Below are 27,411 nucleotides of genomic sequence, written 5' to 3' on the forward strand. Positions count from 1 at the left end.
GTCCGCAGGGGACCCCGCGGGACTCTGGTCAGCGGTTCACTCTGCTGGGCCAGGCTGAGGGGCCTCTGGGTGGGTGTGAGCCCGTCCCCTACCCTTTCTCTTCTGCGCCCCCCCTTCTGCTCCCTGTTTCTCACCAGTAGCCCCCTGGGAACGTTTTGAGGTTTCTGTTGCCGTGGCTCCTGCTCCTGAGAGGACGGAGCCCCCGAGCTCAGTCAGGCTTGCAGGTCAAGGGGGTGGGCTGTGCCCGGTGCCCCTCCCACTGCTGCTGTCTGGGGATGGCCTGGAGGAGAGAGCCCCGCTCTGACCTGGGCCCGGGGAAGGCAGTGTCTCCGTGTAGCTGGACTTCTTTCTTCCCTCCTCGCCTTCCCGCCTCAGTTTACCCTTTCACACAGGAGCACATCCGCTGGGTGTTACTGTGTATAGGACAGCGCAGCTGGGCCTGCACTGAGCCAGCACGGCTCGGGGGCACCCTTATTAGCTGGGGGGTCTGGGGACAGCCTCCCTGAGGAAGAGGGCGGACTCTGAAGCACAGGAGGAGTTATCCACTTGTGGGGTCTCCAGGCAGAGAGAACGCAGGCCTGTTCTCCCAAGGGCCGGCCTCTGCGATTGGGTCTGGAGGTGCAAGGCTGTCCTTCAGGTTGTGGGCTGATGTCCTGAGAGGACCAGGGCACATCTGCAGAGGCTGTTCCAGATGTTGACTTTACGTTCCCGAAGGAGCAGGGAAAATGATGTGTTGGTGGTGGACCTAGGGATGGTGTCTGTAGTGATATTGGTGTGGTCGTGGTGGTAATGATGCTGGTGGTGGTGGTTTTGGTGGTGACATTGATGGTGATAATGTTGGTGGTAATGATGATGGTGATGATGTTGAGGAAGGTGGTGATATTAGTGATGATGGTTGTGATGGTGGTGATCATGGTGATGGTGATGGTGATGATGAAGGTGAGGATATTGGTGGTGGTGATGGTGGTGGTGATGGTGATGGTGGTGGTGATAGTGATGGTGGTGGTGGTGGTGGTGGTGTGGTGATGTGATGGTGGTGGTGGTGGTGGTGGTGATGGTGATGGTGGTGATGGTGGTGGTGGTGGTGGTGGTGGTGGTGGTGATAGTGGGTGTATTGGTAGAGGTTCCAGTCCCTTGTGACAAGGGCTATAAATCTTCCCTGATGAAGGTGTAAACATTGGAGAGTCGGAAGGAGGAGTTGAAAACAAATTGGCAGCACGGCCCCTCCTCTTGCTGATGGAAAGTGGTTAATTAGGTGATTTCTCTCCCCTGCTGACCGTGCAAACGAGACTCCATTAATGACTGAGCTGTTACATAAATGATAAGATTTTAACACCAGTGTCAACTTATCAGATGTGTCGGGAGAAGGAAGGTGAGCTTGAGGGCAAGGCGCCGGGGCTCCTGCCTGCGGCTCAGCCCGGCTGGGCCCCGCCCTGTACATCCCCATGCCACCCCTCCCCCTCCCGGCAGAGGAATTACTCAGGACAGGGAGAGACGGAGCGATGCCAAGGTGAGGGTCGGCCGTGCAGCCAGGACCCGAGGTGCAGGCCAGCTTGGCTCCCAGCTTCCTGGGTTCCCTCCTGCTTCCCGGTGCTGGTCAGGACCGCTGATTCCGAGGCTCTCCCTGCTGGGCGGCCAGGGCCTGGGCACAGGACGGGGGTGGGATCCTGGGAGTGACCGAGAGCCTGTCACACTCGGGCGAGGAGGGCTGAGCGGGCAGGTCATGGAGACAACGGTGGCATTTATGACCACCCTCCAGGGCACAAGTGCCTGGCTGTGACCTTCTCTTACGCCTCGTGTTCTGGCCCCAAGCAGGACTCCAGAAAGCCGCTGCCCTCACACTCGTGTCAGAGTCGGGAGCTCAGCGCAGCCAGGTGCGCGTTGTCAGCTCGTTCAGGCCCACAGCCACGGGGCTTTTCGGGCCACGGAGCAAGGATGGGGCGGGAGCGGAGGCCGACCCCTGCTGCGGCCTTGTGCTCTCGGCGCTCACGCCGCGTGGGCTCTGTGGGGACTCCTCACAGTCAGCAGGTGGTTTGTGGGGGGGCTCCCGTGGCTGGCGTGGACCCGCGGGCTGTGTCCCTCAGAGCCTGCGGCTGGGGCCCTGACCGTCAGGTGGCAGGACGTGGTGGTGGAGGCAGGACCTCTGGCTGAGGCTCCAGGGCTGACACCCATCCTGCGTGCTCCTCCCAGCCGCAGCGCCTGCCTGGCCAGGCGGGGGGTGGGGGGGATAGGGGGTGTCTGTCAGCACTGTGAGGATGGTCGCTGTCTCCGGCGAATCTGAAATGAGATTTCATATTTTAAATAAAGAGAAAAGAGGCTTGAGCGTTTGCAGCTGGGAGATAGCAGAGATTAGGAACTTACTCATTTCTGCAGCACAAAGAAGGCAAAAGAGAGGCCTGAGTGCCGTGGAATACAGATGAGGCGCAGGCAGCTCGCAGTGGGAGGGAGGCAAGACCCACCCAGGGCCTCAGCCAGGAGCTGAGCGGGGCCAGGCAGCTTCCTGCTCGCTGGGCTGCAGAATGAGGTGCAGGGCAGACAGCTCAGTTCAGGGTGGAGGGCGACGCTGGCCACTGGCCTTGAGTTCGTTTTAGTTTGTAGCCGGTGGGGCTCAGGCCACGGGAGCTGGCCCACGGCAGCCTTACGTGAAAGTGTGACGGCTCCTTAGTGCCTGAGGGGAGGAACCCAGGCCCACTGCCCTCCAGCCTCCGGCCCCCAGCCGCCCCATCTGCGTCCTCCCTCAGCCCACCTGGCTACTCACCTTTCCTGAAACCTCCATTTCCTTCCTTTCCTCTCCCTCCTGCAAGCCCTGGGCCCACCGGCCTGCTTGAGGGGCTCCGCTCCACCCTGAGCTCCGGGCGGGGCGCCGCAGCTGACCTCGTCTGGCCCTCAGGGCCTTTCTGAGTGCTCCCTCCCAGGATTCGGTGTCCATGCCACCAGGAGAGGCAGAGGGGCTGGTCCCTGCTTTCGCGGCCACAGAGTGGACCGTCCTCCAGTAGCGTCCCCTGTGGACGTGGGTGTGACAGGTGCTGCCAGCTCAGCAGTTCCTGGTCAGCATGGCCCTGGCCTGGGAGCCTCTGGAGACCGGCGCCTGCGGTGGCCCTTGCTCCCTGTGTGTTCTGAGTGTGACCTCTGTCCCTTGCTGGTGTGGAGGCCACCTCCTCTGCCTGAGCTGAGGGCATGGCCGGCCACCAGCTCTCCACGTGTCCCCCCTGGGCTCTGGCCGCTTGGCTGTTCTATTGCTTGTTTGTTGAAAACACGTTAGATGACCCCTCGCAGGTGTGGGGTGCTCTCTGGGGACCTTAGAGGGTCGTTGTCCATCTGAGGGGCACGGAGTGAGTGAATGTCACAGGCCAGCTGTGATGGGGAGGCTGACGTCACAGGGCCATCGGCAGGTGCCAGCAGGGCCGTGCCCCTCGGCTCCCAGGAGGGAGCGCTCCCCTGGCCTGGCGTGGTCAGAGGAGGCTGCCGGGAGAGCAGGGTGGTTCAGCCGCCAGGCCCAGCTCTCCTCACTGCAGCGGAAGTTGAGATGCAGTTGGGATAGTCTTTCTGCAAACGCTTTCTCAGCACTTCATGTGATTGTCATGGAAATGGCTGCGTGGAAGTTCTGCCTGCGTGTGGGTGCTGCTTTGGGATGCTAATCTCAGCCAGATGGCCACTTCCATCCGCTTCCCAGGAGGGATTTGTGTGCAGAGAAGCACTTCCTTTGTCACCAGCCGCTGCCTCCTATTGCTGCTGTACCTCGCACCTCGGGATTGCTGAGCGGGCTCCTCCTGAAAGAGTGGGGAGCGCTCGGGCGGAGCCGGGTTGGGGGGGGGGGGCGCCCGCAGGCCAGGAGGAGGCCCTGGGAGCCCTGACCTCGGCTGGCCCCGGGCAGCCTGGCCCCTGCCCCCAGGGCGCAGCTCCGAAGGAGGGAGGGAGGGAGGGGTAGGGGCATAGGAGCCCAGCCGGCTGTCCTGGTGCCCTGGGGCTTTCTCCCCTCCCCTTGAGGTCGAGCCCCTTTCTGTGTAAGACATTTCTGGTAACTCCTAGTGTAGCCCTGGTGTCAGTGACCATCAGTGACCGCCAGCACGCGGCTTAGGAAGGACTCCCGTTCCTGCCACGCCCACGGTGTGTCCAGAGTCACTGGTGGGAATGCAGGGCCGCAATGGTGCTTCCTGTATGTCCTCCCCTGGAATGGGTTCGAGAGGCTCACGGGCGGGACTCATCCCATTCGTAGGCTAGGGCGTAGCCAGGAGGCCCCGCAGGGCTGAAGGAGCACATGGTCTCCCCAGCCTCGGGGCATCCAGCGAGCTTGTGGCCCCAGAGCACTTCTCATTAGAAGGTTCCGAGTCACACGGGTCGGTCTGTTCCGTGCCACCTGTACCCCCAGACCTGACTCCTCACGGAGTGAGCAAGCAATAGCAGAAGGAGATTTGGAAAATTCACAATTAGGTGGAAATTAAACAACATAGTTCTTCATAACTGTTAACGTAAGAAACATCGAACCCTGTGAAGAACTTCTGCGAATGTGAGCCAAACTGTCGACAATTGCCGGGAAGCAGAACCTCGAGGGATTGGGGTGATGCTCCGGAGGTGACGGTTTTCACCTTATTGTATTCATTAGTCAAACGAGGAGACGTCTAGTCAGTGGGTGACATGAACTCTACTGGTGATCGACGAGGGAGGCGGGAGAGAGCAAAGCGGGGAAACCTCTGGGATTGGATGAAAAATGAAATGATGGACACCTGCTTCCTTACACAGGTGGGTGCAGGACAGTTAGCAGTCAGCCAGGAACAAGGTAACAGTAACAGTAGCGGGGTCTGTGGCCTCCGACCTGGCGCACTGGTTGTGCCATGAGGGGTCCGGAAAGAGGGGAACTACAAGTTAAGGTCAAAGTTGAAATTTGTCAGGGAAGATACTGGCTGAGGACATGACTGCCCACCATAAAGTGCTTTTTATTTTTATTTATTTTTATTTTTTAAATATATTTTTATTGATTTCAGAAAGGAAGGGAGAGGGAGAGAGAAATAGAAACATCAATGATAAAGAGAATCATGGATCGGCTGCCTCCTGCACGCCCCCTACTGGGGATCGAGCCCACCCACAACCCTGGGCATGTGCCCTTGACCGGAATAGAACCTGGGACCCTTCAGTCCACAGGCCAACGCTCTATCCAATGAGCCACACCAGCCAGGGCTAAACTGTTTTTTAATTTAAACTGTGAATCTCAGACCGTCCTTTGTGGTGACTTTAGGTCTCTGAGTGTGCAAGGTTCACGCAGGCCTTCCCTGAGCTGTCAGGTTAGCAGTGGCCCCCTTTGTCCACAGAGCCAAGGAGTCAAAACAAGAAACCAGGCCGGCCGGCGGGGCTCCGTGGTTGAGCATTGGCTCATGAACGAGGAGTTCAGTTCCCGGTCAGGGCGTGTGCGCGGCTTGTGGGCTGCATCCCCAGTTGGGGGGGGGCCTGCAGGAAGCAGCTGATCAACGTCTCTCTCATCATTGATGTTTCTATCTCTCTCTCCCTCTCTCTTCCTCTCTGAAATCAATAAAAAAATATTTTTAAAAAAGAAACCAGTGTCCTAAGCAGGCATGTCATAGGCCGCGGGGCGGACGGTGGGTGGGCCGCAGGGAAGGCGCCGCTGCTCCTGGTGCAGCTCCTCGCTGGGGGACGGGACTTCCCGAGTCAGAGCGGATGTTGGGACAGCATCGGGACGCAGTAAAAACCACCGACTCCCTCATCCTGAAGTGGGCGCTCCGCAGCGGGCCCCGTGGGCGCGCCTGTCCAGGTGGCATTGCGCTGGGGCACAGGTGGCACACCCTCTCCCAAGGGGACGGCTCAGCTGTCTGGAGGCAGGTGGCACAGTGGAGTGGAGATTTGGGAGAGTGTGATATGGGAGAGGCCTGGCGGCTCACGTCCACCACTGTGTTCTGGGACGTTTATTCCCTGCTGTGTCCGCACACAGGGGTGCTGTTGGTCAGTTCCCGGCTGTGTGAGCTGCGGCCCTAACTGGAGGCTGGGCTGACCTGAGCGGGAGCTCTGCTCCTTGATGCCTCCTGTCCTGAGCGGGCCATCTCCACGGGCCTGTGGTTCAGGAGGCCACCCTTGTCACCGGCGATGGCAGTGTGTGCTGGGAGTAGAGGCTCACACTGCTGGGGGTCTCCTGGCAGCGGGAACGTGGCCGTGCCCCTGAGGTCCTGGGCACAGGCCCTATCCTCGGCCCTCGCACCCCGCCTGGCCCCATGTCGGCTCCGTTCCATCCTTTCTGCTCCGAGTCCAGGGTCACCAGGGTCTGGCGGGGCAGCCGAGGCGCAGCTGCTCGGATGCGCAGGAAACCCAGCGGCTCTCAGGGGCGGTGAGCGGCGCCGTCCGTCTGCAACACTGGCTCCGCACAATGCGCAGGAAGCCTTTTCTCGGGCTCGCTTCTCACCAGCTGCATTTCCTGTCTCTAATCTCCCCGCAGATGGCCCGGCGCAGGCCTCAGTGCAGCAGCCGCGCCCCCAGCGCCCTCTCCACTGGCTGTTCTTGTGATGGGCACCGCGTGGGCTGGGCGGTGTGCCCCAGGGAGATACGGTGCACGGTGGCTCCCCGATCGCTGCGCCAGGCTCGCAGGGACCTGAGTCAGGACCTGGAGGTCACGCGCTCCTTCTCCTCACCTGGCCTTGGGGCCAGTGCCATGCCCGGCCAGGGGGGCTGTCTCCGCGGGGACAGGCTCCTTTTTCCGTCAGGAGCCTCCGAAAGTGAAGTGTGTGTGTAGCGCCACAGCCTTCCCCCGTGCCCTCTCCTTCCCGACACGGCAGCCTTCCCTCGGACTTGTGCTGCTCCCTGCTCCTCCTGGACCAGGGCCTGGGGGCACCCTCCCCCCTGCCCGAGCACCTGGGCCTTTGCCCAGACCCCGTCTCTCCTGTCTGACACTTCTCTGCTCTGGGCACGCCCTGCCGTGTCCCTCTGTTAGCTGCCGACTCCTCAGGGCAGAGGTTTCTCCTCCCACCGTCCTGCCACCGAGAGGAGTGTGCTCGGGCAGGGGCCGCTCGCTTCTCTGAGAGCCCTGAGCAGGACGGCCGCTTGTTGGTTCTCGGTCCTGCTGGGAGGTGCTGGCGGCCGGACAGGTGCCCACGATGCTCCTGCCTCCTCAGCCCCGGCCACAGGGAACACGGTCCGGCCTCGTTCTGTTGGGAGTCTCCTCGCAGCTGCCCCGGGCTGGCCTGCACCGCCAGGCCCTCGGAACCTTTGTCCCTGGTGCTGCGTTCCCGCGGGTCAGAGCCCGAGGCCTCCTCCCCGGTGGTCGCCTGGCACATGCTCCCGCGCGTCAGCAGAGAGCACTCCCAGCTCCCAGCACTGGCCCTGCCTCTGCAGTCAGCTCTCTGAGTCAGTCCTTGAGGTTCAAGAGGGAGTGAGCTGCGTGGAGTCCAGTGCCAACTCTCCGAGCCCCGAGCCCCCGGGCGCAGGCCACAGCTGCTGGCTGATGCGGAGACGGAGACGGGAGCAGGTGGCCCTCGCCTTCGCCCTCGCCCTCCCCAGGAGGTCACGGCAGAGAAGCCAGTGCTCTCTCGGGGCCACTGCAGGGAGCGGCTCTGTGACCTGGGGTCAGGTGCTTGGGGAGAGGGCGATGCTCCAGGAGAGACGCCAGCCTCCACGCAGGGCCTCTCACTCGGTGACGGACTCCCTGTGCGAGGCCAGGGCAGCACGATGATGGAAGATGGACAGCAGAGTGGCCGGGCACCAGCAAAGTGCGGGCTGGTGGAGCCCTGTGTGCACTTGCCCAGGAGTTGGCTTCTGCCATTGGTTGTGGGGGCACTGGCACCTCAGCATCAGAGTTGCGAATGGGGTTCTGGGGGGCTGCCACCCACATCTACCCACTTGTCACCACATCCCTGTCACGGGGCTGCTCAGGGTGTCTGAAGCTTATTTCTCCGAGTCCCAACCCCATCCACCCTGGGCTCTCTGCCCAAGCGCCCTCCCTCTGCCTTGCGTGGGTGCCGCCCCCTCCCCCCTCCCCCCTCCCCCCTCCCCCCAGGCCGGTGGCTCCGCCTTCCTTAGGCAGAGGGAGCCAGGGCTGGACTGGGAAGGAGGCGGGGCATGTTCGGAGGCCGCCCAGCTCTGGTGGCCCGTGGCCTCGCCTGGAGGAGTGGAACTGAGCTATTCGGGACACACGACTGCTCCGGGAGCCCCTCCTCAGCACCCTGTGCCCTCAGCCGATCCCGAGCTGCCAGACGGGTGCCATCGGTCCCGGGGCCCGGCCCCTGGGGAGGACCAGCAGCACAGGGCTGGGGCCTGCCAGGCTGCAGGGCTTCCTGCTGTCGGCTCCAGGCCGGGAGCTGGTCCGGCAGGAGTCTGCCTGCCTCCACAGCTCTGTCCCGCTGACCCTCAGACCGGGCGGTGGGAGGGCAGTGCCACCGCCTGCCTCTGCGAGGGTCCAGGGAGGCGGGGCCACACAGCCTGTCCCAGGAAAGCAGCCACAGGAGCACGTATATGAGGAGGGGAGCTGTGTCCCAGTAAAACTTCTTTCACAGAGACGGGCGGGGGCAGGGCCCGTCCCGGCAGCCAGCGTGGCCGTCCATCGGCTCCCGGCCCGGCCTCCTGCCTGTGTTAGGACCTGGGGCAGTGCACAGGCCCTCATCCTGGGCTATGAGGCCTCCGGGAGGTGATGCATGTGAAAGCCCATGCCCGCCCCGGGCCAGCACCGCCGCACCCGTGTCACCGGTAGCCTCTCCGAGCCACAGGAGCACGGGGCTGCTTCCGTAACTGCCCTGATTCCTGGGGGTCGCCGGCTCCCAGGGCTGCAGCCAGGACGGCCAGGGGCTCACTGGGCTCGCCCGCTGGTCCCTTCGGCTTCCTTAGTGCCTGGGCCCCTGTGCCTGGCAGGAGCACGTGCTGCTGTGCACCTGGCACCCAGACCAGGCCTCGCCTGGGCTCCCCTCAGTGATTGGCGGCACCCGACCAGCGACGAACTGCTGGGACTGATCAGCTGGGTGGGTGATTCATGGCGGGTGGGATGGAATTGGAATTGCTGACGGTCATTTTCCTTCTCACGCCACAAGGTCGGACGGGATGCTTCCCGTGGCCTCGCTGCTCAGGGAGGCACACACATGGGAGGGGAGGGAGTTTGGAGGGAGCTCCTCCGAGGGGGCGGGGGCGGGGAGGCCAGTCAGCCTCCTCCTGGGGCCTTCCTTTGATTGGAATTATTTCGGCCTCTGCTTGGCTGCTTCTCTGCTTTTGTTTCCAGTGTTTAGACGTTAATTCTGTCAGAGAAATGTGTGCTGACACTTGGAGGCATTCAGGATCGGGGTCAGATGGTAAAAATAAAGACAGCTGCAGGCCGCGTGGGCCTGGCGCCTCCGCTCCGCTCCAGGCAGCCTGAGCGGACCCAGAGCACAGGCCACCTGCCCCCTCCTGCCTCTGGTCTCCCTCCTCCCCACACGTGCCCAAGCAGCCTTGTGGCAAGACGACGGAGCCCGAGGTCTCACCCCGCACCCTCAGCCTGTCCCGCCGTGTTGGCCAAGCCAGGCCCCTGGGGAGGGGCAGCCCTCGGGTGGACAGAGCTCTGGTCTGGATCGGAGCCTGTGTTGCCATCCCAGCCGCCTGCCCTCAACAGGTTTGTTCCCTCGTCGGGAATGGGGGCAGGGCCCCTCCTCGGGTTCCTGTGTGTGACGTGTCCTGTGTGGCCCGGCATGTCTGCCCTGAGTGTGACTCGGCTCCTGCTTCTGCCGTCGCCTGAGTCCGGGGGGGGGGGGGGGCTCAGCAAAGTGCATCTGACGACGTGACCAGACCTCAGCTGCCGACGGGCCGTGGCTGGAGGGACCGAAGGAGAGGCTGTGGGACAGGGTCGGAGGGCTGTGCCCTCAGATGCTCCGGGTTTGCGTACGTGCGAGTAAGGCTTTGTGGTCCTCGTTCATACGGACGCATCTGCAGGCGTGTTGGTGTCGGCCCCCCGGAGACCCCTGTCCGTCCTGTGGGACGCTTGTGGGAAGCGGCCCCATGTGAGGGCTGTGCCTGCGGGAAAGGCCTGTCAGGGTCGCCGAGGAGGCCTGCGCGGCCCGGAGTCCCTCTTGTTCTGCATTCGGGGCCTGGCAGTAGCTGCTGGACGTTGACGCCCGTGTTATGTTGACTGCGGGCAAGACTTAGTGTGTGGCCTGCGCTGGGCTCCCAGGAGGGCACTGTCCTCCCAGCAGGTCCTGCCGGGGCGATGCCAGGCCTGAGGCATCCACACCACAGGGCGAGCGTGATGGCTGCTGGTCCCGGCACCCCCCGGACAGCAGGACTGCGGGGGGCGGGCTGGAGCTGGAGGAGGGGAGCAGGGACGGCGGGCTGTGGCCATGGGTGGGCCATGAGCGGGCGGCCTGCGGTGTCGGAGGAAGGCCATGGGATGCCTCCCGCTGCTGCGAGTTCGTGTCCTTCCATGTCCCTGGAAGTGGGCTCTTGGCGGGACGTTGTCTGAGAAGATGACATGAAAGCGGCGCCGGGGCCGGCACAGTGCGCAGCTCAGACGCGGTCGAGCGGGCAAACGATCGATAAAGGTGCCAACTCCCCAGGAACTGAGCACTTCGTTTTGAACTCCCAAAGGTCACAGAAATGCTAGCGACCCCAGGGTCACGTGAGGCTGGAGCTGGAGGTTTAATGTTTTATGAGTTTTCTTTTTACTTCACAAGAAAGGCTGAGGCGGCAGCACTGGGCGTGGAGGCGGCAGCACGGAGGGCTCCGCAAGGCCAGGTCCCCTCTCCTGCGGCTGCCGGGGGGGTCGGGGGGGGTGCGGGGGGACACCCTTCAGCGGGCGTTTGGAAGGCCCCCCGGCGCACTGTGCACTGGATTCCCGGGAACTCTGCTCTTGGGGCGGCCAGCCCCTGCGTGTGCCGCCTCGTCCTCCTCTGCAGGGTGGTCAGGACCCTGCCACCCCCATGGCCACACGCCAGCCTCTGCGTCCCATGGAGCTCGCATGCCAAGTGAGCCCTCTGGCCAGCGCCGCCGCGTCTCCAGGTCCCTGCGCTTGGTCTTAGTTCGCGTGGTCTCTCGCACCCTTTCTCCCACATGGCCCTGCTCCGTCTGCCCTGCCCCGTGCCCTGCCCCGTGCCCTCCTGTAGGCCGTTCTGAGGGCACCTGCCCCACGGTGCGGCCCTGTGCTGAGCCTCGCCCTGCTCTCTCCCAGCGCAGCCCCCCATCACCGTCCCTCATCCGGGCCCCCCACTGCTCTCCTTAGTCATGGACTCTCCCTCGGAAGCCCTCAGAGGCAGGGCGGGGCAGAGGCCACGGGGCGGGGCTGGGAAGGACCGTGGCCATTAGGGAAAGAGTGCGAAACCAGACTCTGAAGGCACCACCCCCACGCCGAGAGGTTGAGGTCAGTCTGTGGGCGGTTGGGAGCATGAGAGGCTCTAAGCCAAGTGTCCATCCTTATCTGGAGTCTGAGGGGAAGGCCCGGCCATGGACCCAGGGAGGGCGCTGCGAGCACCGAGGGCAGGATGCTAAGAGCAGGGGTGACAGGAAGGGCAGGGCCCAGGGTCGGCGGAGCGGCCTCCTGAGCTGGCCTAGAGGACCTGTGGGGCCCCGCGTCGGTGTCGGAGCTGAGGTAGGAGTTCGGCTGCTCCGGGCCAGGCTGGGGCTGGGGCTCGATTCCCTGCAGCGCGGAGCCGCTCACCTGGCGCGATGCAGGCAGCGCTGCTCTGAGCTAGAGCCCCTTCAGGCCTCCGTTTCCCCCTTGTGTGTGGGGCGCCCGCCTGCTGGGATCGCTCTGGGTCCGCTGGGAAGCAGAGGCTCCTGAGAGGCTCCGAGGAGCTGTTTGGGAGGAAGTGACACGGCTGCCCGTGCGGCTCTGTTCTGAGCCCGAGTGACGTCGGGCTGGGCCTGGTGGGCCTGCAACTGGGATGCTGCGCGGGCCCAGCCTCATCCTCCGCCCTTTGCCTTGTCCGTGCAGCGTCCGGGAGCTGGACAAGGTCAGGCAGCAGCTGCAGGAGGAGGTCCGCCAGGTCAGCGCCCAGCTGCTGGAGGAGAGGAAGAAGCGCGAGACGCACGAGGCGCTGGCCCGCAGGCTGCAGAAGCGGGTCCTGCTGCTGACCAAGGTACGGCTGCGGGGGGCGGGCAGGCAGGCGGCGGTCACCGGTCAGGCTGGGCCTGCCCAGGCCAGCAGCACCCAGCCCAGCCCCACCTCGGCCACTTGTGTTTTGTCTCCGGCACCCACGTCTGCCGGGATCTCCCCTACACTCAGCGCACACGCCTCACGTGCCTCGTCCTCACGCCTCGCTCAGCCCTGCTCAGCGGCTCAGGCAGAGCGCCCCGGGGCCGCAGGCTGTGGCGGGGTCCTGATGGGCAGGAGGGCACTGCATGCTGTCAGGAGCTCTCCAACCTGGGGTCCCTGTGGGCGAAGCCTGCCTTTGGACAGCTCTGTGGGCCCCAGTGCGTCCTGGGTTTGGGGGGCAGCCCTCTCCCCCTCCCTTCCACACTTGGGTTTGGAGCAAGGATTCGCCATGTCCATTCTGCTGGGCCTACACGTCCTCGTCTGTTCTTTGCCTGAAGAGCTGGGGGCTCTGGCTTCACAGGAGGACCTCCCTGGAGAGTGCGTCTGAGTGTCTGTGCGGAGCTCATTAAAGATGTCGCCATCTTAGGGGACGGGGAAGGAGAAGCCCGAATCTGTCTCCAGGTGCTCCCCCCCCCCCCCCCCCCGGCCAGGCCAGGCTGCGCGGCCGCGGCCCTCAGGAGGTGCAGTCTGGCAGGCGGCCGCTCTCGTCGTTTCTGATGGAGACTGCTCTCCTTGCCGCTGGCCTCCTGACGACGGAGCTCTCACAAAGCGAGCCAGGTGCCAGCATTCAGGCGTGTGGGGTCTCTGCCAGCCATCACCGTGCCCTGCTGTCCTCAGAGAAGCCGGCGTGTGGTCTTGGCGCCACGCGGCTGTCCAGGGCCCCCCCCCCCCCGCCTCACAGGCCCCAGGTGGTGCCTCGGAAGCCTGGGCTTGGTGGGCGGCCCCCCAGGGCAGACACTTCCCATGTCCTCCGGCTGCCTCCTGGCACGGAAGGGGCAAGGCCCTGGCCTGGTCAGCTGGCTCAGTCATGGGAGCCGACACTGAGGGCCTCGCGGCCTCCTCTCCCTCCCCCATCTCTGTCGTGTCTGCCACGTCCGCTGGACATGAGGCGCCGTGACAGGGTGTCAGGGCCCTGGTAAAACTACAGTCCAGGAGGGCGGGCAGGCAGGAGAGACCAACACACACACACCCATGCACGCACACCACACACATGCACCCACATGCATGCATAGCCTTACGCATGCATATCCGCACACCACACACATGCACACCCACACACGCATGCATACCCACACACATGCGCGCACACATACATCCACATACATGCATACCCACACACACTTGCTAGCTGTGATGGGACGCACAGGAGGAGTTTTCGGGAGCTGATGTTGGGCGGAGACCTGCGGGCTCCCTGTTTGTGAAGGAAGGCCTGGGGATTGTGGCCTTGTTGGTGGAGAGCTGACGAGAGGACAGGCAAGAAGGAGCTGCCGGTGCCGCCACCGTCAGACCAGGCGTGCGGACGCAGGAGAGGAGGTGACAGCTCCCCAGCTTCGCCAGGGCTGGCTCTCAGGCCGCTGGAGGAGCTGCCTGCTCCAGGGCTGGCCGGGGGCAGATGGGGTGAAGCTGCGTGATGCTGGGCGGTGGCAGGTCTGGACTTGACCTTCCGCGGTGAGAGACGGAGGCTGAGCTGCGCCCTCCCCGCCCCCCCCGCCCCCCGCCCCCCGAGTCGGAAGCACAGAGCGCTCCTGGGAGGACAGGTGAGGCTGCTCAGACCTGGTGCCAAGCGGTGCTCCGACCGCAGTCTGCTGTGCAGGGAAGGCCCACGCGTGGCCGCACCTGAGGGCGGTGCCTGCTGTTGGCGTCCGTGGCGGGGTCTCGTTCCCCAGGCTGTCGGTTGTCGGTTGTTGGCCTCAGGCAACCCGGTGCTGGTTGTACGGTCTGCCCACTGCTGCTTGCCGGTGCTGGGGCCTCTGGAGCTCCGGCGCCTGTCCTCTGAGGGCCTCACGTGGCGTCAGCCCTTTGCGGCCCCTCGCTGCCGGGGCTGCACGAGGCCCTGCTTTTGTTCAGGGGACTGGCCGCTGTGTCTCCTCACCGAAAGGCACAGTACGCCTGCTGCTGTGGGGACTGGGGACAGAGATCGCTCTCCGCTGGCCCCCCCGGAGCGAGGGCTGGCTGGAGGCCGGCCACACTTCAGCCAGGGCGGCCAGAGCAGGACAGGCTCCTCAGGACCGCGCCTGCCAGGCACAGTCTGAGGGCCGTCGGTGGTCGCCTCGGGCCACTGCTTGCAGGGGCAGGCAGCTCGGGCTGCGCAGCTGCAGTGACATCTACCTGCGGGGCAGCTGGGCGCACGAGGCCGCACTGAGCATAGCTGGCTGCCGGCTGCTGGAGTTGCCAGCCAGCACCTGCACCAGCCCCGCAGCCACCGGGGCCTCGGGGCCTCCGCATCTCAGTCAGCACACCACATAGTGGTCCCTTCAGCACCTTGGGAAGGGCCCTCTCCCGCTTGAAGGCTCCAGGCCAGTGGGTCAGCTCCAGGTCCAGACACCCCACCATAGGTCAGCCCGCGGTGTCCGGAGGTCAGGCTGCACACCCTCGGGCGATGCTTCATGTCCCCACCCCACCCCAGGTCCCACCTGCCAGCCCCACGCTCTCTGTGGGGCTCCCCAGCCAGTCTCCGTGCCCCCCCCCGAGCCAGTCTCCGTGCCCCCCGAGCCAGTCTCCGGGCCCTGGTGTAGCCTCCACTCAGGCGTACTGACGCTGCTCTTACTGGCCGACTGCTCTCCCAGGTGCCCAGTCCAACCAGGAGGACACAGGAGGCCGCAGGGCCCTTCTCTCTCACCGGGTTCAGTCTTCCCTGCCCAGAGGGGCTCTGGCGTTGCCGGCAGGATGCAGGGTCTCCGCACAGCGCCGAGCGTGGACAGGCAGTGTCGGCCGTGCTCTGTCACTGTCCCCTCTGTGCTGCCTGTTCCAGGGCGTCACACAGGTGCCGCCCGCAGCCCGCGGCCTGTCAGACTGGCTTCCGCACTTAGTCACCTGCAGCCGAGGTTCCTCTGTGTCTCTTCATGGCGGCCGCTCATTTCTTCTTCCCGCTGCATAATGTCCCGCCGTCTGCGGGGCCAGTCTGCTGACCGTCGCCTGTGCGGGGCGTCTCAGTGGCTTCCCAGTCCTGGCAGTTCTGAGTCTGTACGCATGTGCGCAGGGCTTGAGGACATGGGTTCACCTTCCATGCCTGGGCCGCTTGGCCGGTCCCCAGCGCAGAGTGTTTCCCGCCAGCCCTCCCTGCACTGAGCTGCGCCCCGCCTGCGCCTGGGAGGTGGGCACAGGACGGGAGGCGGAGGTGAGGGCCAGGCAGAGGGTCTGGTTCCCGCGCCTCCTCTGGTGCCGCTCGCCGTCGGCCCGCATCGCACCGCTGGTGGCTGCGCGTCTCAGATTCTCCGGCTTCCCGTGGCTGCTGCTCTGAGCGTGGTAACTCACACCCGGGAGCCTGGACGGGGCGTCAGGGAACTCGAGGGTCAGGTGAGGCGTCACCAAGCACAGGGACTCGGCGCAGGGAGAGGAGGTCGGCCCCTCCCGCGTGACCCTGCGCCCGGCGGCCTGGGCTCTGGCGCTGCGTCGCCCACAGGAGCCTCTTCCCTGGGAGAGAAGCGGCTCATGTCCACGCTGCTCGGGCAGAGACCAGAGACGCGTGCTCTCCTCGCACAGCCGTCCCTGGAGTCTGAGCTGCTAATCTTGTTAACAGGGCTCCTCACGGGTGCCTTCCTCTGCTCAAAGCTGTGGTCTTAGGTGGCACCGAGGAAACACGGAGGGGCTCCCTCCCTGCCCGTCTTCTGCGGCCGGCCCTCCGTGTGGTGTCCAGCTCGCTCCGTCTCAGCTCTTCACTCCGAGATGGGGAGGGGGCACCACCGTGGCCTGAGGGCGGTGTGGAGATGGGGGGCGCTGGTGAGGTGGGAGGGGCGGGTGTGGGTGACCCGCTGTTCCTCCCCGCATCGCATGTGCGTTTCTGACGTGCTGCGTGGAAAGGCCGTCCCGCAGGGAGCTGTCATCTCTCCTGGGACTGGTCCCCAGGCAGGGCCGCCTTCCTCAGTGCACCGTGTCCTGGTGTCCCAGACGGAGGGGCCAGCGCTGCCCACAGGCTGCCCTCCCCAGGGCGGGGCTCTGACTGACTGGGAGAGGCTGAGGCACAGGGTGGAGCAGGCGTGGCGGGCGCAGCCCTGGGCGTCCTGCGGAGGCTGAGGGTCTGGCAGGCCTGGGAGGACGGCTGCGCCAGCCCCGTGTCCTTGCTGACGATTAAATCCCTCTCGTCGTGTGGAGACCTGTTCTCTCTTAACTCAATTTCGAAGAAATCCAAATCTTTGAATAACCTTCATCCTGAGAGGGAAGGAAGTGGCTGCAGGTGAAAATTGATGGTCACGCCAAAGACATGGCTCCCTGCCAGCTGCCTCTCCAGTGCGCAGCTAAAAATAGCCTGCGCTCGCTGCCGCTGGGCCGCCTCCAGGCCCCTCCCGCCTGCCTCCGCCGTGCCGAGGGTGCCGGCCTCCTCCGCTGCTCCCGGCCTGGGGGCACGGCCTGGGCGGCCCACTGGGCAGCTCTCCCCTGACCTCTGCCCACACGGCTTCTCCTTGGGTGCGGCCCCACCGTGCAAGTGCTGGGCCCGAGGAGCTGGCAGGTCCCGGGGCCTGCCTGCCCGTGGCGCGTGCCCCGTTGGGCGGTGTCGTTTTCTTGCTCGCCTGGGCAGTGGTTCCCCTAACCGGGGGATTTGCCATCACGTGGCACCCGGCCAGCCTCTCAGGGCTTATCCAGTGCCCACCCGCACCTGGGTTTTCAGTGGGAGATGCGCGCACTGGCTGCCCCGCCGCTCCGGCGCCTCCTCTGCTGGGCCCGCTGCCGTGCGACGGCGTCTCCCCCCTCACAGTTTATTCTCTAGGAAACGTGTGTCCGCTGCGGGCCTGGGTCCTGCGCAAGTAGCATCATGAGTAGCAGTGACTGCTGACCAACGTTCACCAGATTACTGTATTTTCGTTAGTTTTTTCTCATAATCCCACTTACAAGTCCTTTTGAAAATTCTGGGTTAGGATTTGCAAAGGCCTGTTTTGGAAGAGGAGGCTGCGGCTGGGTGGGGCCGTGTGTCAGGACAGCGTGAGACGGCGCTGCCTGTCTGTCACCGCCGTGCCCGGCAGTGGATGTCAGAGCGCATGCGTGTGGGTGAACACGGGTGTGTATGTGCGACAGCAAGTGCATGTGATGGTGTGTACATGTGAGTGTGGTTGTATAAACACAAGTGTCTGCACATTTATGAGTGCATGTGCATGTGAGTGCACGTGTGTGCGTCTACATGTGTGCCTGTATGAGTACATGTGAGCGTGTTTTCAAAGCCGGTTGTTTTTTTTGCAGTTTAGCTGTTTTTCCCACAAGCCCCCACGGAACACTGGGCCTAGTAGACAAAGACCAGCCCTGGCCATTGAAATAGTGATTAACCAGCAAGGAAGCTGGGTCCGTGTTTACAGATGCAGTGTCTCCGGCTGGCGGGATTAAACACCATCCATCATCCCGTGGGCGGCAGCGCAGGGAGTGCAGTTGCCGTCAGCTCTCCGTTGGTTAGCTTTGCCTGTAGGGACCAGCTCCATACAAGGCCAGGAGGGGAGCACTTCCTCCAGACCCGAGCCACCCAGTGGGACCTTGGGATTAGGCAGCGGAGCCTTGTCCCCAGGCGTTTGCAGCATCGCTCTGGCTGTGGGCAGGGCAAGGGCGATGTTGGGCCCCTTTCCGCAATTCTAACACTTGTTTTGCTGGAGGTCATTGCCAGCCTTGCCCTGTGTCTGGAGAGGGAGAGTGTAGAAATAACGTTGGCCTGCAGCCCTGGGGGCTTGGGGAGGGAGGGGTTGGCTGGGGCTATTGGCCCAGCTGGTGGGGCAGTGAAGGGAGCTTGAGGTGCCCTTGGGGCCCGCGGTGGAACCGGGCCCTTGCCCTGACAGCCTCCTCCTTCACCGAGTCCCGGAGTCTCATCTTCATCTATCGAGTGGGTCCTGCAGGGTCGTCTCAGGCAGCAGACGTGACCCACCAGGCCCTGGCCCCGTAGATGCCTGGCCGCCCTGCCCTCTGTGCTGTGGGATCTGTGTGGTGGAGGTTGGCTCTGCCCTGGCCTGACCGAGGCTTATAACATCGCTCCCTAGGCTCAGGGTTTGCTGGGAGGCCTGGACACGGGGTGGTGCTGGCGCTGCTATGCCAGCCCCCCGCCAGGGACCTTGGCTCTGGAAGGGGTTCCCAAGCTGGTACTCAGGCGCCATCCTGCACAGGGCCTGGTTTCTAGAAGCTGCCCCTTCCCGAGCTCTCTCCTTCTAGACTAGGAGGTGTGTGTGGGCAGCGTGCTCTGCAGTGCTGACCTCACGTGGTGCGCCTCTGCTCCGGAGGGTCTGGGCAGTGGGCGGGGCCCCGCACCCCGTGCCCACCCGTGGACCCCGTGCCCACCCGTGGGCCCTGCGCCCGAGTGGCCTGGTGCCCCGACCCGCGGGACAACAACGGGGGAACGAAGAGACACCCTAGGAGAATGAGACAAACAAGGGACACGAAAGAATGGAGGCAAGACAAGTTCTGATCAAGCCTCAAACTTTATTCTCACAGCGGCAGAATATATACTGTTTTAGGGAAGGGGGGTGGGTAAAGGGGTCTATGGGCAGTAACCTTTTACTAGAGATTAGGCTTTTGATGGCTGTGTTTATCAGTGGAGATGTGTGGTTTAGCAGCTGTGTGAGGGTAGTTTATCTGTAACTGCTGGCCAACTTGCAAGACACAGGTGGTCTCTGATAATCAGGAGTTTCTGGAGAAACCAGAAACGTATAGTTCTTAAGATGGCTTTGTCTAAGCCAATATCTTTTAATGGCTACCAACAGCCTGGGGCTTTCAGGACAGGCTGTAGGCAGGGCCTGGGGTTTGGCATGGCGAGTGGCCAGGGCGGGTGGGAGATGCTGCCAGCTGGGGGCGCTGTCCCTTGGAGCTGCCTGCTGACAGCTGGCCCGCTCCGCCCTGTGCTGCAGGAGCCTGCGCCCAGCGTCCTTGTGAGGGCATGTGGCACTCTGGGGGCGGGCTGGCCTCCCGGGACTCCAGAGAATGTTTGCATTTAGTTTTCGTTCTGTCTGTCGGCGTTCCCCGAGCACCTGGAGCCGGCCTCTCGGGGGTCTGGCTGAGGAGCGAGCGCATCAGTTGACAAACGGCCCTGTCCTCTGCGGGAGTCAATCAGACCAAGTCCCAGCCAGCGGCGCTCTCTGCCCTGGGCTCCTGCGGGCTCCTGGCTCTGAGAAAGGCCCTGCCGGCTCTAGGAGAGGCTCGGAGGCAGCCCCCGCGCCGGGGCACTGATGGTCGCAGCACATCTCACGAGGTATCTGTGCACGCAGCTCGCTCACCCGCGAGCCCGGGGCGATGGCAGTCTGAGTGCCCAGGGCCAGCTGGTCTGGGGGCGTGGTGAGGGGACGCGTGGGGCGGGAGGGGCCTCTCCCTCTGCAGGAAGTGCCAGGGCTGAGCCCTCTTCCCATCGCCGTCGGGAGCACTGGGCTGGCTCCAGGGCCTGCAGCCGGGACTTGCTGGCCTGCGGTGGCAAGCATGGCTGGCCCGGACAGGCCTGTCCCCAGAGCCCGGGCCTGGGGGGCAGCGCAGACTGCACAGAGCAGGGTGAGGTGGGCGCCTCCGTGATCTGGCTCCGAGTCCCTCGGCCCCGGGTGACAGTGGCTCAGTCCAAGGGGCCTGGTTCCAGTTCTGGTTCTGCCTGCCACGGCCTTGGGGCACGCAGCTCTCCCCGCAAAGCTTTTGCTTCCTCCAGACCCAGGAGGATGGGGAGCAGGCCGCACGGGCCGATGCCCAGCGATGCCACTCCGTCCCCCTGGCACAGCGACTTCGGGAGCGAGCATGCCCTGTACGCAGGGGCGAGTGTTGGTGAGCCTTCCTGCCTGGCTCCTGTGTCACAGAAGCGGCGAGTGGGCGCACTGGGCCCCCCACACACGAGCGAGCTGTTGTGCCTTGGACCCCGCAGGCCCCTCGCCCAGCCTGCTGCTGCCGAGCCGGTTGGCGCACCTCCACGTGGTCACCCAGGCCGCACGCCAGGCTCTGCAGGGACCTGGGCTTGCGAGTCCGCAGCACCATTCCTAGTGCGTTTTTGGCATCTCCTCTTTGCAGCTCAGGCCCAGGTGGCTTCTGTTTGGTGTCTCAGCCCTCATGTGGTCCAAGCTGAAACCCTGCAGTGGCTGGGGCCAGAGTGCGACACTCAAATCCATCCCCGTTGTCACTGCCTCGTGCATCCGGCTCTGGGATGCTCTGCGGAGAAAGAGGGGGTGGCACCTCCTCGGGGTGGGGGGCAGGCTGAGTGAGCGCCATGAGCCAACAGAAGCACCTCCTTAGAACAGCCGACAGGTACGCTTCGGTCACCTCCTGCTGTCCCTTCTGCCGGCCTGGACATCCGCCTTCCCACAGCTCTCGCACGTCTCCCTGCCAGCTGTGGCCATGGTCGCGCCCGGGGCCCTGCCTGCTCTCAGGGGCACTCCCAGCCCACCGCCCGCAGCCTGTGCTGCTGCAGAGCCGGGCACGCTGCGTCGCCAGTGTCCGGCCTGGGCCTGTGGCTCTGGGCAGCCACCATGGACTCCACACTGCTGCCCTCTGGCCGTGTGGGTGCTGCCAAGCAGGAAGGAGCCAGGCCTGGCCCAGAGCTCGCTGGGCCCCGCCGCCTGCAGGTGGAGCTGGCCCCTCTGTGCAAGGACAAGCCGGGATCCCCGTGCAGGGCTGTCTGTGAGGATGCTGCAACCAGGACACACTCAGCAGGTGGGAACCCGGCTGCCCGCTTGGCCCAGGTGACAGTCACCACAGCACGAGGTGGGTTGGACCCCCAAATGTCACTTTGCCGCTGGCCCTCTCCAGCCCCCCTCAGGCCTCCCCAGGCCACGGAGGTGGGGGGACCCTGAGGAGGGCTGGAGAGCTGGAGAGCTGTCAGAGCCACTGCTGTGTGGGTTTCAGAGGATTAAAGTTAATTAAAGAGCTTCCTCGCTTTCATTTCTCCTGTCTGCCAGCGATTTACATGCTAATCGGCCCTGCCACTGAGAGTGAGCAAGTGTCAGCGCCAGGCCGTCACCACGCGGAAGCGGGGCGGTGAGCGCCGTGTCATATGCTTACACTGCGTCCCGTGGACAGCGGAGGCGGGAGCCAGACACTTCCCCAAGTCAGGGCTCGGGCGTTGCAAAAACACTTTCTGAACTGTCTGCGTGGCTGACTTGACTCTCCTCTGCTGAGGCTCATCGTGGCTGCGTGATTGGATGCATTATGCATGGCGGTGTCTCTGCATAAGCAACTTGTAAACAGGAGGACGCAGGAGCCCGCAGAGACTTGCTGGGCAAGCTGTCCCCCAGCCTGTCCTCGTGAAGGTGACGGCTTCTCGGCCCTCGCTCCGCGCCTGGAGGCACAGGCACAGGGCGGACGGTCGCTGGAGGGACGCGTGCCATGGGGGTGGGCGGGGAGGGTGGGCACCACATGCTGCTCCTTCAGCCCTGTCCGTGCTGGGGCGGCCGTGGTGGATGTGGCATCATTGTAACCTGACGGAGTCCCCCTTCCTCGGGCAGAGGGAGGGCTGTGACCCGTCACACACAGAGGCCTCCCAGCCTTCCCATCCGCTGTCGCCCACACCTGTCGAGTGTCGCTCATGAGCCAAGAGCTGTGCTGGGCACCACTTTAAGGTGCTTAGGGTGGCACCTGGCACTGTGCCCGGGAGGCGAAGAGAGGGAGCTCAGCACCCAGACCCTGGCCGCACCTGCAGACAGCACGGGCTTGGAGGGCCAGGCTGGGGGCCTGGGACCCAGGGGACAGCATGGGGTGAGCTGCCCTCTTGTTCAGACTCGGAAGTGAGGGGCCGGCAGCCCTGCAGGGCCAGGGTGCCCGTGGCTGCTTGCTTTTGGTTTGGGGGAGCAGCTCCTGCCGAGTCTCCGTGCTCACCGCCCAAGCTGCTGCCGAGGCTCTGGTCCTTTTACTGTCCCACACGGAGCCCACCTGTGCCCCCAGGTGGCAGGTGTCCCACACGGGGCTCCCCACCCGTGCCCCTGGTGGCAGGTGTCCCACACAGAGCCCACCTGTGCCCCTGGTGGCAGGTGTCCCACACGGAGCCCACCTGTGCCCCTGGTGGCAGGTGCCCCACATGGAGCCCACCTGTGCCCCTGGTGGCAGGTGTCCCACACGGAGCCCACCTGTGCCCCTGGTGGCAGGTGCCCCACATGGAGCCCACCTGTGCCCCCAGGTGGCAGGTGCCCCACACGGGGCCCCCCACCCGTGCCCCTGGTGGCAGGTGTCCCACACAGAGCCCACCTGTGCCCCTGGTGGCAGGTGTCCCACACGGGGCCCACCACCTGTGCCCCCTGGTGGCAGGTGCCCCGCATGGAGCCCTCCCAGTTACCAGCACCTTCTCCTCTTCCTCCCCCTCCTCTTCTTTCTCCTCTTCCTCCCCCACCTCCTCAGGGAGGCACTGAGCCCAGTCCTGCTCCCACAGGCGTAGGGCCTTGAGTGGGGGACACGAGTGAGCGGCCCTCGTTCAGGTCTCAGGCGGCTGCTGTGAAGGAGCAGGCGGGTGTGCAGCAGTCAGGGTGGGCGTCCTTGGCAGTGGATGCCTGTGCTCTAGACCTGCCCCTCATCCTTAGTGGCAGCAGAGGGCCGAGGTTGAGGCTCCAGGCGGGAGTCTGTTACTTCAGCAGTCGGGGGGCCGTGGGCAAAGGGGGCGCAGCTGCAGTTCCCTGCCCCACCCTGCAGGCTGGGAAGGGCCTGGAGAAGCCAGAAAGCGAGAGAGGCCTTGCCGCCTCCCAGTGCCCTCGGGGCTGGTGCGCGGGCCCTGCGATGCGAGGCGGACGCAGAGGGAGCCCTCTGTTCCGTATCCCGTGCCCTCTGCCCGAGGGGCCTGGACGGGCCAAGGCACACAGTCTTTCCTGCCAGGGCTGTGATAGCAAATACGTTCTAACGTCTTCCCTGGCCAGGTGCTTGGTGTCTGACAAGGAAGAGGCGTAGAGCGGTGAAGGGATATATCTCACCTGCCTGCGGAGCTGGCCTTGCCCTTGCGTGGAGCAGGCAGAGAATCGCGAGTGAATGTGAAGCTGTGGTAATGGCCAGAGAGGGGAGCAGTGTGTTGGGACCCTTCCCCGCAGCAGGCCCCGCCCTGGGGCCCCGCGAGGCTCCTGTCCCCTGCCCTTCGCCCCCCCCCCCCCCCCCCGCAGCCTGGGAAAGCCCAAGGCAGCCACAGGTACCCGAGGGGGTTCAGTTGCAATCACGGTGTTTGGTTTTAATAAGTGGAGGCCATTCCCAGAAGTTGGGGCTAATCCTAGTGACCCCAAAGCTGACGGGGGAGGAGGGACCAGTGACCCTCAGTTTCTGCACAGATGACAGGCACCTGGGGTGAGAGCTGCCCCGCCCCCCCCCAGGGCTGAGGAAGCTGAGGCCGAGGGAGGCTTAGTCATTGACGGTGGGCCCTCGAGCCACACGGTTGAACTGCATCCTCTCACGCAGGTTTTCAGTAAATTCCCCGGGAGGGTTTGGAGATCTTCCTCCCGCAAAGCCGTTGCATTGGGACCGGCTGCTGCGGTCCGTCATCCCTGGGGAGAGGCGGGCGTCTCCTCTTCCCTCGGCTGCAGCGTCCTGTCTGTAGGACCGTGCTGATGGGGCGGGTGGCGAGGCCCGCGAGGCTGGGGGTGGGGCCCAGCCCCTTCCCTGCTTGACATCAGGCCGAGCGCCCGCTCCCCGCAGCACCCACGCTGTCGGCGGGTGGGGGCCTGCTGTGGGGAGTGGATGCTGGGGATGCATTACGGCCTCCGTAAATGAGACGGATCTGTAACGCGCCGCGTGGAAGCGAAGGGAAATTGCTTCAGGAAATCTCAGTTGATTCCCACTCCTCCACAGGAGGTGTTGTGGCGCTAGCAGGAGGTGGGAGTGCGAGAACACGGCTGCTGGGGAGACGCAGAGCCGTCCCCACCCTCCGGCTGCGTGTAGGTGGGTGGCGGGGGTGGCACAGGAAGCCAGGCCGCCCGGGCCTCAGTGACTCACAGTGGGGCCGCGGGTCAGGCCTGCTCTCCGCACCGGGCGCCCGTGTGGGCGCAGGGCAGGTGCTAGGGCTGCCTGCCCGCCTGCGGCCCTGCAGGGAGGACAGCGCCAGCTCGGACAGCAGCCTGCAGGTGCATGGCCTGTGCCCTCACAGGGCTGCTCTGGGCCTGGGAGCCCAGCAGAAATGAGCTCAGTGAAAGGTGGACGGGCCACCAGGTCTCTGTGAGGAGCTGACGGAAAGACGGGGAGTGAAATACAGCAGAGCAGGCAGGGTGGTCTGGGGGACCGGCAGGGATGCGGTCCGAGCCGGGGACCAGGCACAGCGCGGCCATGGAGGGCAGAGGGGCCGAGGCCCCGAGGAAGCCACTGGGAGCAGAGCCCTTGGGGTGTGGCATGACCTGGGGCCCCGGGGCCTCCTCTGCACTCACCTGGGAGGGTAGGTGGGAAACTCCGTCACTGGCCCTGGCTGGGTGTTTGGAGCGTCGTCCCGTCCACCAAAAGATGGTGGTTCAGTTCCCAGTCAGGGCACATACCCAGGTTGTAAGTTCAATCCCTGGTTGGGGCGCATATGGGAGGCAACCGATCAACGTTTCTCTTTCTCTCTCTCTCTCTCTCTCTCCCCCCACTTCTCTTGCTCATCAGGAAGTTGAGTGGTTAGAGCATCGGCCTGTGTACTGGAGGGTCGTGGGTTCAATTTCTGGTCAAGGGCATGTACCTGGGTTGCCAGTTTGACCTTGGCCTGGGTCAGGGTGCAAGCAGAAGGCCACCAATCTATGTGCCTCTCTCTCTCTCCCTCTCCCTCCATCCCTCCCACTCTCCAAAAGTCAACAGAAAACTGTCCCCGTGGGCTCTGGGAGGGCAGGGCTGGGTGGTTGGGGCGTTTGGTCGGCACGGAGGGGAGGCTGCCTGTGGGTGACCGCTGGCCCCGCCTCTGATGGTCCCGCCTGAGCAGGTGGTGTCAGCCCTAGGCTGGCTGCAGCCTTATCTCCGCGGGAAGCCAAGCGGGAAATGCCCTTGGTGACGCTACCTTCACGCTCCTGGGCGGCAGTTAATAGAATTGCATTCTGCTGAAGGGACTCCTGGGTCACGCGCCATCTACTGAGCGGGCCTTTTATTTTATTTTATTTTTTAAGGTTTCATTGAGCGGGCCTTTTAACCAGTCAGCTGCAGTAGTGAGTTTTGATGACTCTGACAGCCTGGCTTTGAACTGCCGTCTCAGCTTTCCTGCATGTGGGGCTGTGGAGGGTGGGGGCCCCCATCACCCCGTGACCACTCCCTCCTGGGCTTGTGAGGGGGACTTCCCAGTGCTCACGCTGGCCTCCGGGCCGGGAGCGGGGTTCTTTCCTGCCTGTCCTCCTGGCTCCCGCATCTCACTGTCAGCTCAGTCCCGGGTCCCCCCCCCCCCCCCCCGCATCTCTGCCTGCTCAGAAGCTCCGGGCGCCCCTTCCAGGCCCCGCACCCGCCCTCCTCTCCTCCCTCCCGTGACCCGCAGCCTGGGCCCCAGGTTCAGCTCGGTCTCCTGGCCCAGCCCGTCTGGCCGAGGGCCTGGGTCCATGTACGGAGCACGGGGCCTGCGGGCTGGGTGTTTCCTGCTCAGCTGCGTGTAGGTGCTGACAGCTGTAGAGGGGCCCCGACTTCAAGCCCCTTCTCCAGCCGCCTTTGGAGTTTAACACCGGGAGGTGCTGTGTCCCGGGAGCGCAGCGCCAGGTCCTCAGAGAGCTAGCCCAGCGCCGCCTCCTCTCCCTTCTCTCTCTGAAATCAATGACAACATTTAAAAAATAAAAGTAAAAAAAGGTGTGGAGTGACTGAGTGGAGTGGAGGTAGTGGACCTGTGGAGCGGGTCTGGGGCAGAAGGAGGAGCTGCCGAGAATGTGGGAAGCGGCCCCTGGGGACTCCCTCCAGACCAGCTCAGGCTCCCGTGGGCGGCAGGAGAGTGAACCAGGCCGTGGCCGTGGCGGTGGAGCCGGGAGGGGCGGCAGGAGAGTGCACACAGGTGGGGATGGGAGCCGCGGGGCTCGGCGCTCGCCGTGCTGCCAGCACACGGGTGGGCACCAGGCAGGCTGGGACACTCGTGGCTCTGGGACCTTGGTGGGCCCTCCATCCCTGTTTCTTTCCCGGAGAAGTGGGTTATGAATTACTGAGGGGCCTGCTGAAGTGGGGGTGCTGGGCAGTGGAGCGGAGCGGCTGGCCTTTCCCTGTCCTCCTGCTGCCCGTCCTGGCCATTGTCCAGTTAGAAGAGCGATGCAGTGGGAAGGACCAGGGGACAGCGTTGGCCGCGCTGCCTCCTGTGTGACCGTGCGACCCTGAGGGGGTCTGCGCTCCCCCCCCAGGCGAGCACTCAGGCTCAGAGGGGCCGATCGCTTCTCCTGAGGTTACAGCGCGTCAGTGTGAAGCCAGGGTTTGTGCCCAGCCTGTTCTGACTTGGGAGCTGGCCTGGCACTTGCGCCCACCTGTGCCCGCTGGCCTCCAGGAGCTCCTCTTCTCATTCACCTCCTGTGGGGGCGCTGGCCTCCCTGGGGCCGAGCTCTTGTCCCGGGCTCTCCTGGTGGGCTCCACGCCTCCTCGAGGCAGCGGCCTCCCTGCGGCCCTGGGCGCTGTGGCTCCTGGCCTTGTCCTCAGGGGCCCCCGCTCCCCTCCTGCCCCTCCCACGCCGAGGCCTAAGGCTGGAGATGGGGCTGCCCCTGGAGAGGAGCCTGCCCTCTGCGTGTCCCAAATGCCAGCAGGAGGCCGGCAGAGGCTGGGTCCCCACTGTCCAGGTGCACGAAGCACCACTGCCAGGGAACCCCTCGCCGCGGGTGCAGCGGTGCCCAGGTGTGTGTGTGTCTCCCCCGCGGGTGGGACTCCCCCACCTGTTTGGGGCAGCACATCAACGCTCAGCACAGTCCCCTCCCGGAGGACCAGCTGCTGAAGGTCAGTCAGCCCATGGCTCTCCTGTGAGGGGCCGGTGTCAGCCCCGCCCTCCCGCTCATCGGGCCTTTCCCCACCCGGGCCAGCGGGGAAGCCCAGCTCGAGGCTTCCCGAAGCCCCTGGCACCCTCCGCGCCCAGCCTTCCCTGGCACCCTCTCCAGCGCTCAGAGGGGAGGCCTGCACTCCCCCGCCCACTGCGAGCCCAGCACTGGGTCTCCATGCTCAGACCCAGGTTCAAGTCACATGAGCCATCTCTCTGCCTGCAGGAGGGCTGACATGAGACCGAGAGCAGAAACTCCCTCCCTCTCCCGAGCCAGCCTCTGCCCCGACACGGGAGAAACCCTCCCTCCCTGCGTCTCGTGCACTGGGCAGCGCCAGGCGGGGGCATGGGGGGGCCGGTCAGAGGCCTCCCTCCCGGGCTGAGGTTGTAGAGGAAAGACGGACGATGCCCAAAGTGCGCGGGGCTGGGGGAGAAG

The 27,411-nt window shown here is 64.6% G+C and overlaps 1 protein-coding gene across 3 annotated transcripts in view; it reads left to right on the forward strand.

Annotated features, from left to right (window-relative positions):
* MAD1L1 (mitotic arrest deficient 1 like 1) overlaps positions 1 to 27,411 on the forward strand; it is a 145,896-nt gene that overhangs the window by 65,146 nt on the left and 53,339 nt on the right. For all 3 annotated transcript variants that reach the window (XM_081091726.1, XM_081091728.1, XM_081091727.1), the window contains exon 11: positions 11,882 to 12,026. In XM_081091726.1, the coding sequence (XP_080947852.1) occupies positions 11,882 to 12,026 (145 nt within the window). The remainder of the gene's footprint in view (positions 1 to 11,881; positions 12,027 to 27,411) is intronic.

This window comes from Myotis nattereri, assembly GCF_964212035.1.
Source record: "Myotis nattereri genome assembly, chromosome: 5".
Lineage (NCBI taxonomy): Eukaryota > Metazoa > Chordata > Mammalia > Chiroptera > Vespertilionidae > Myotis > Myotis nattereri.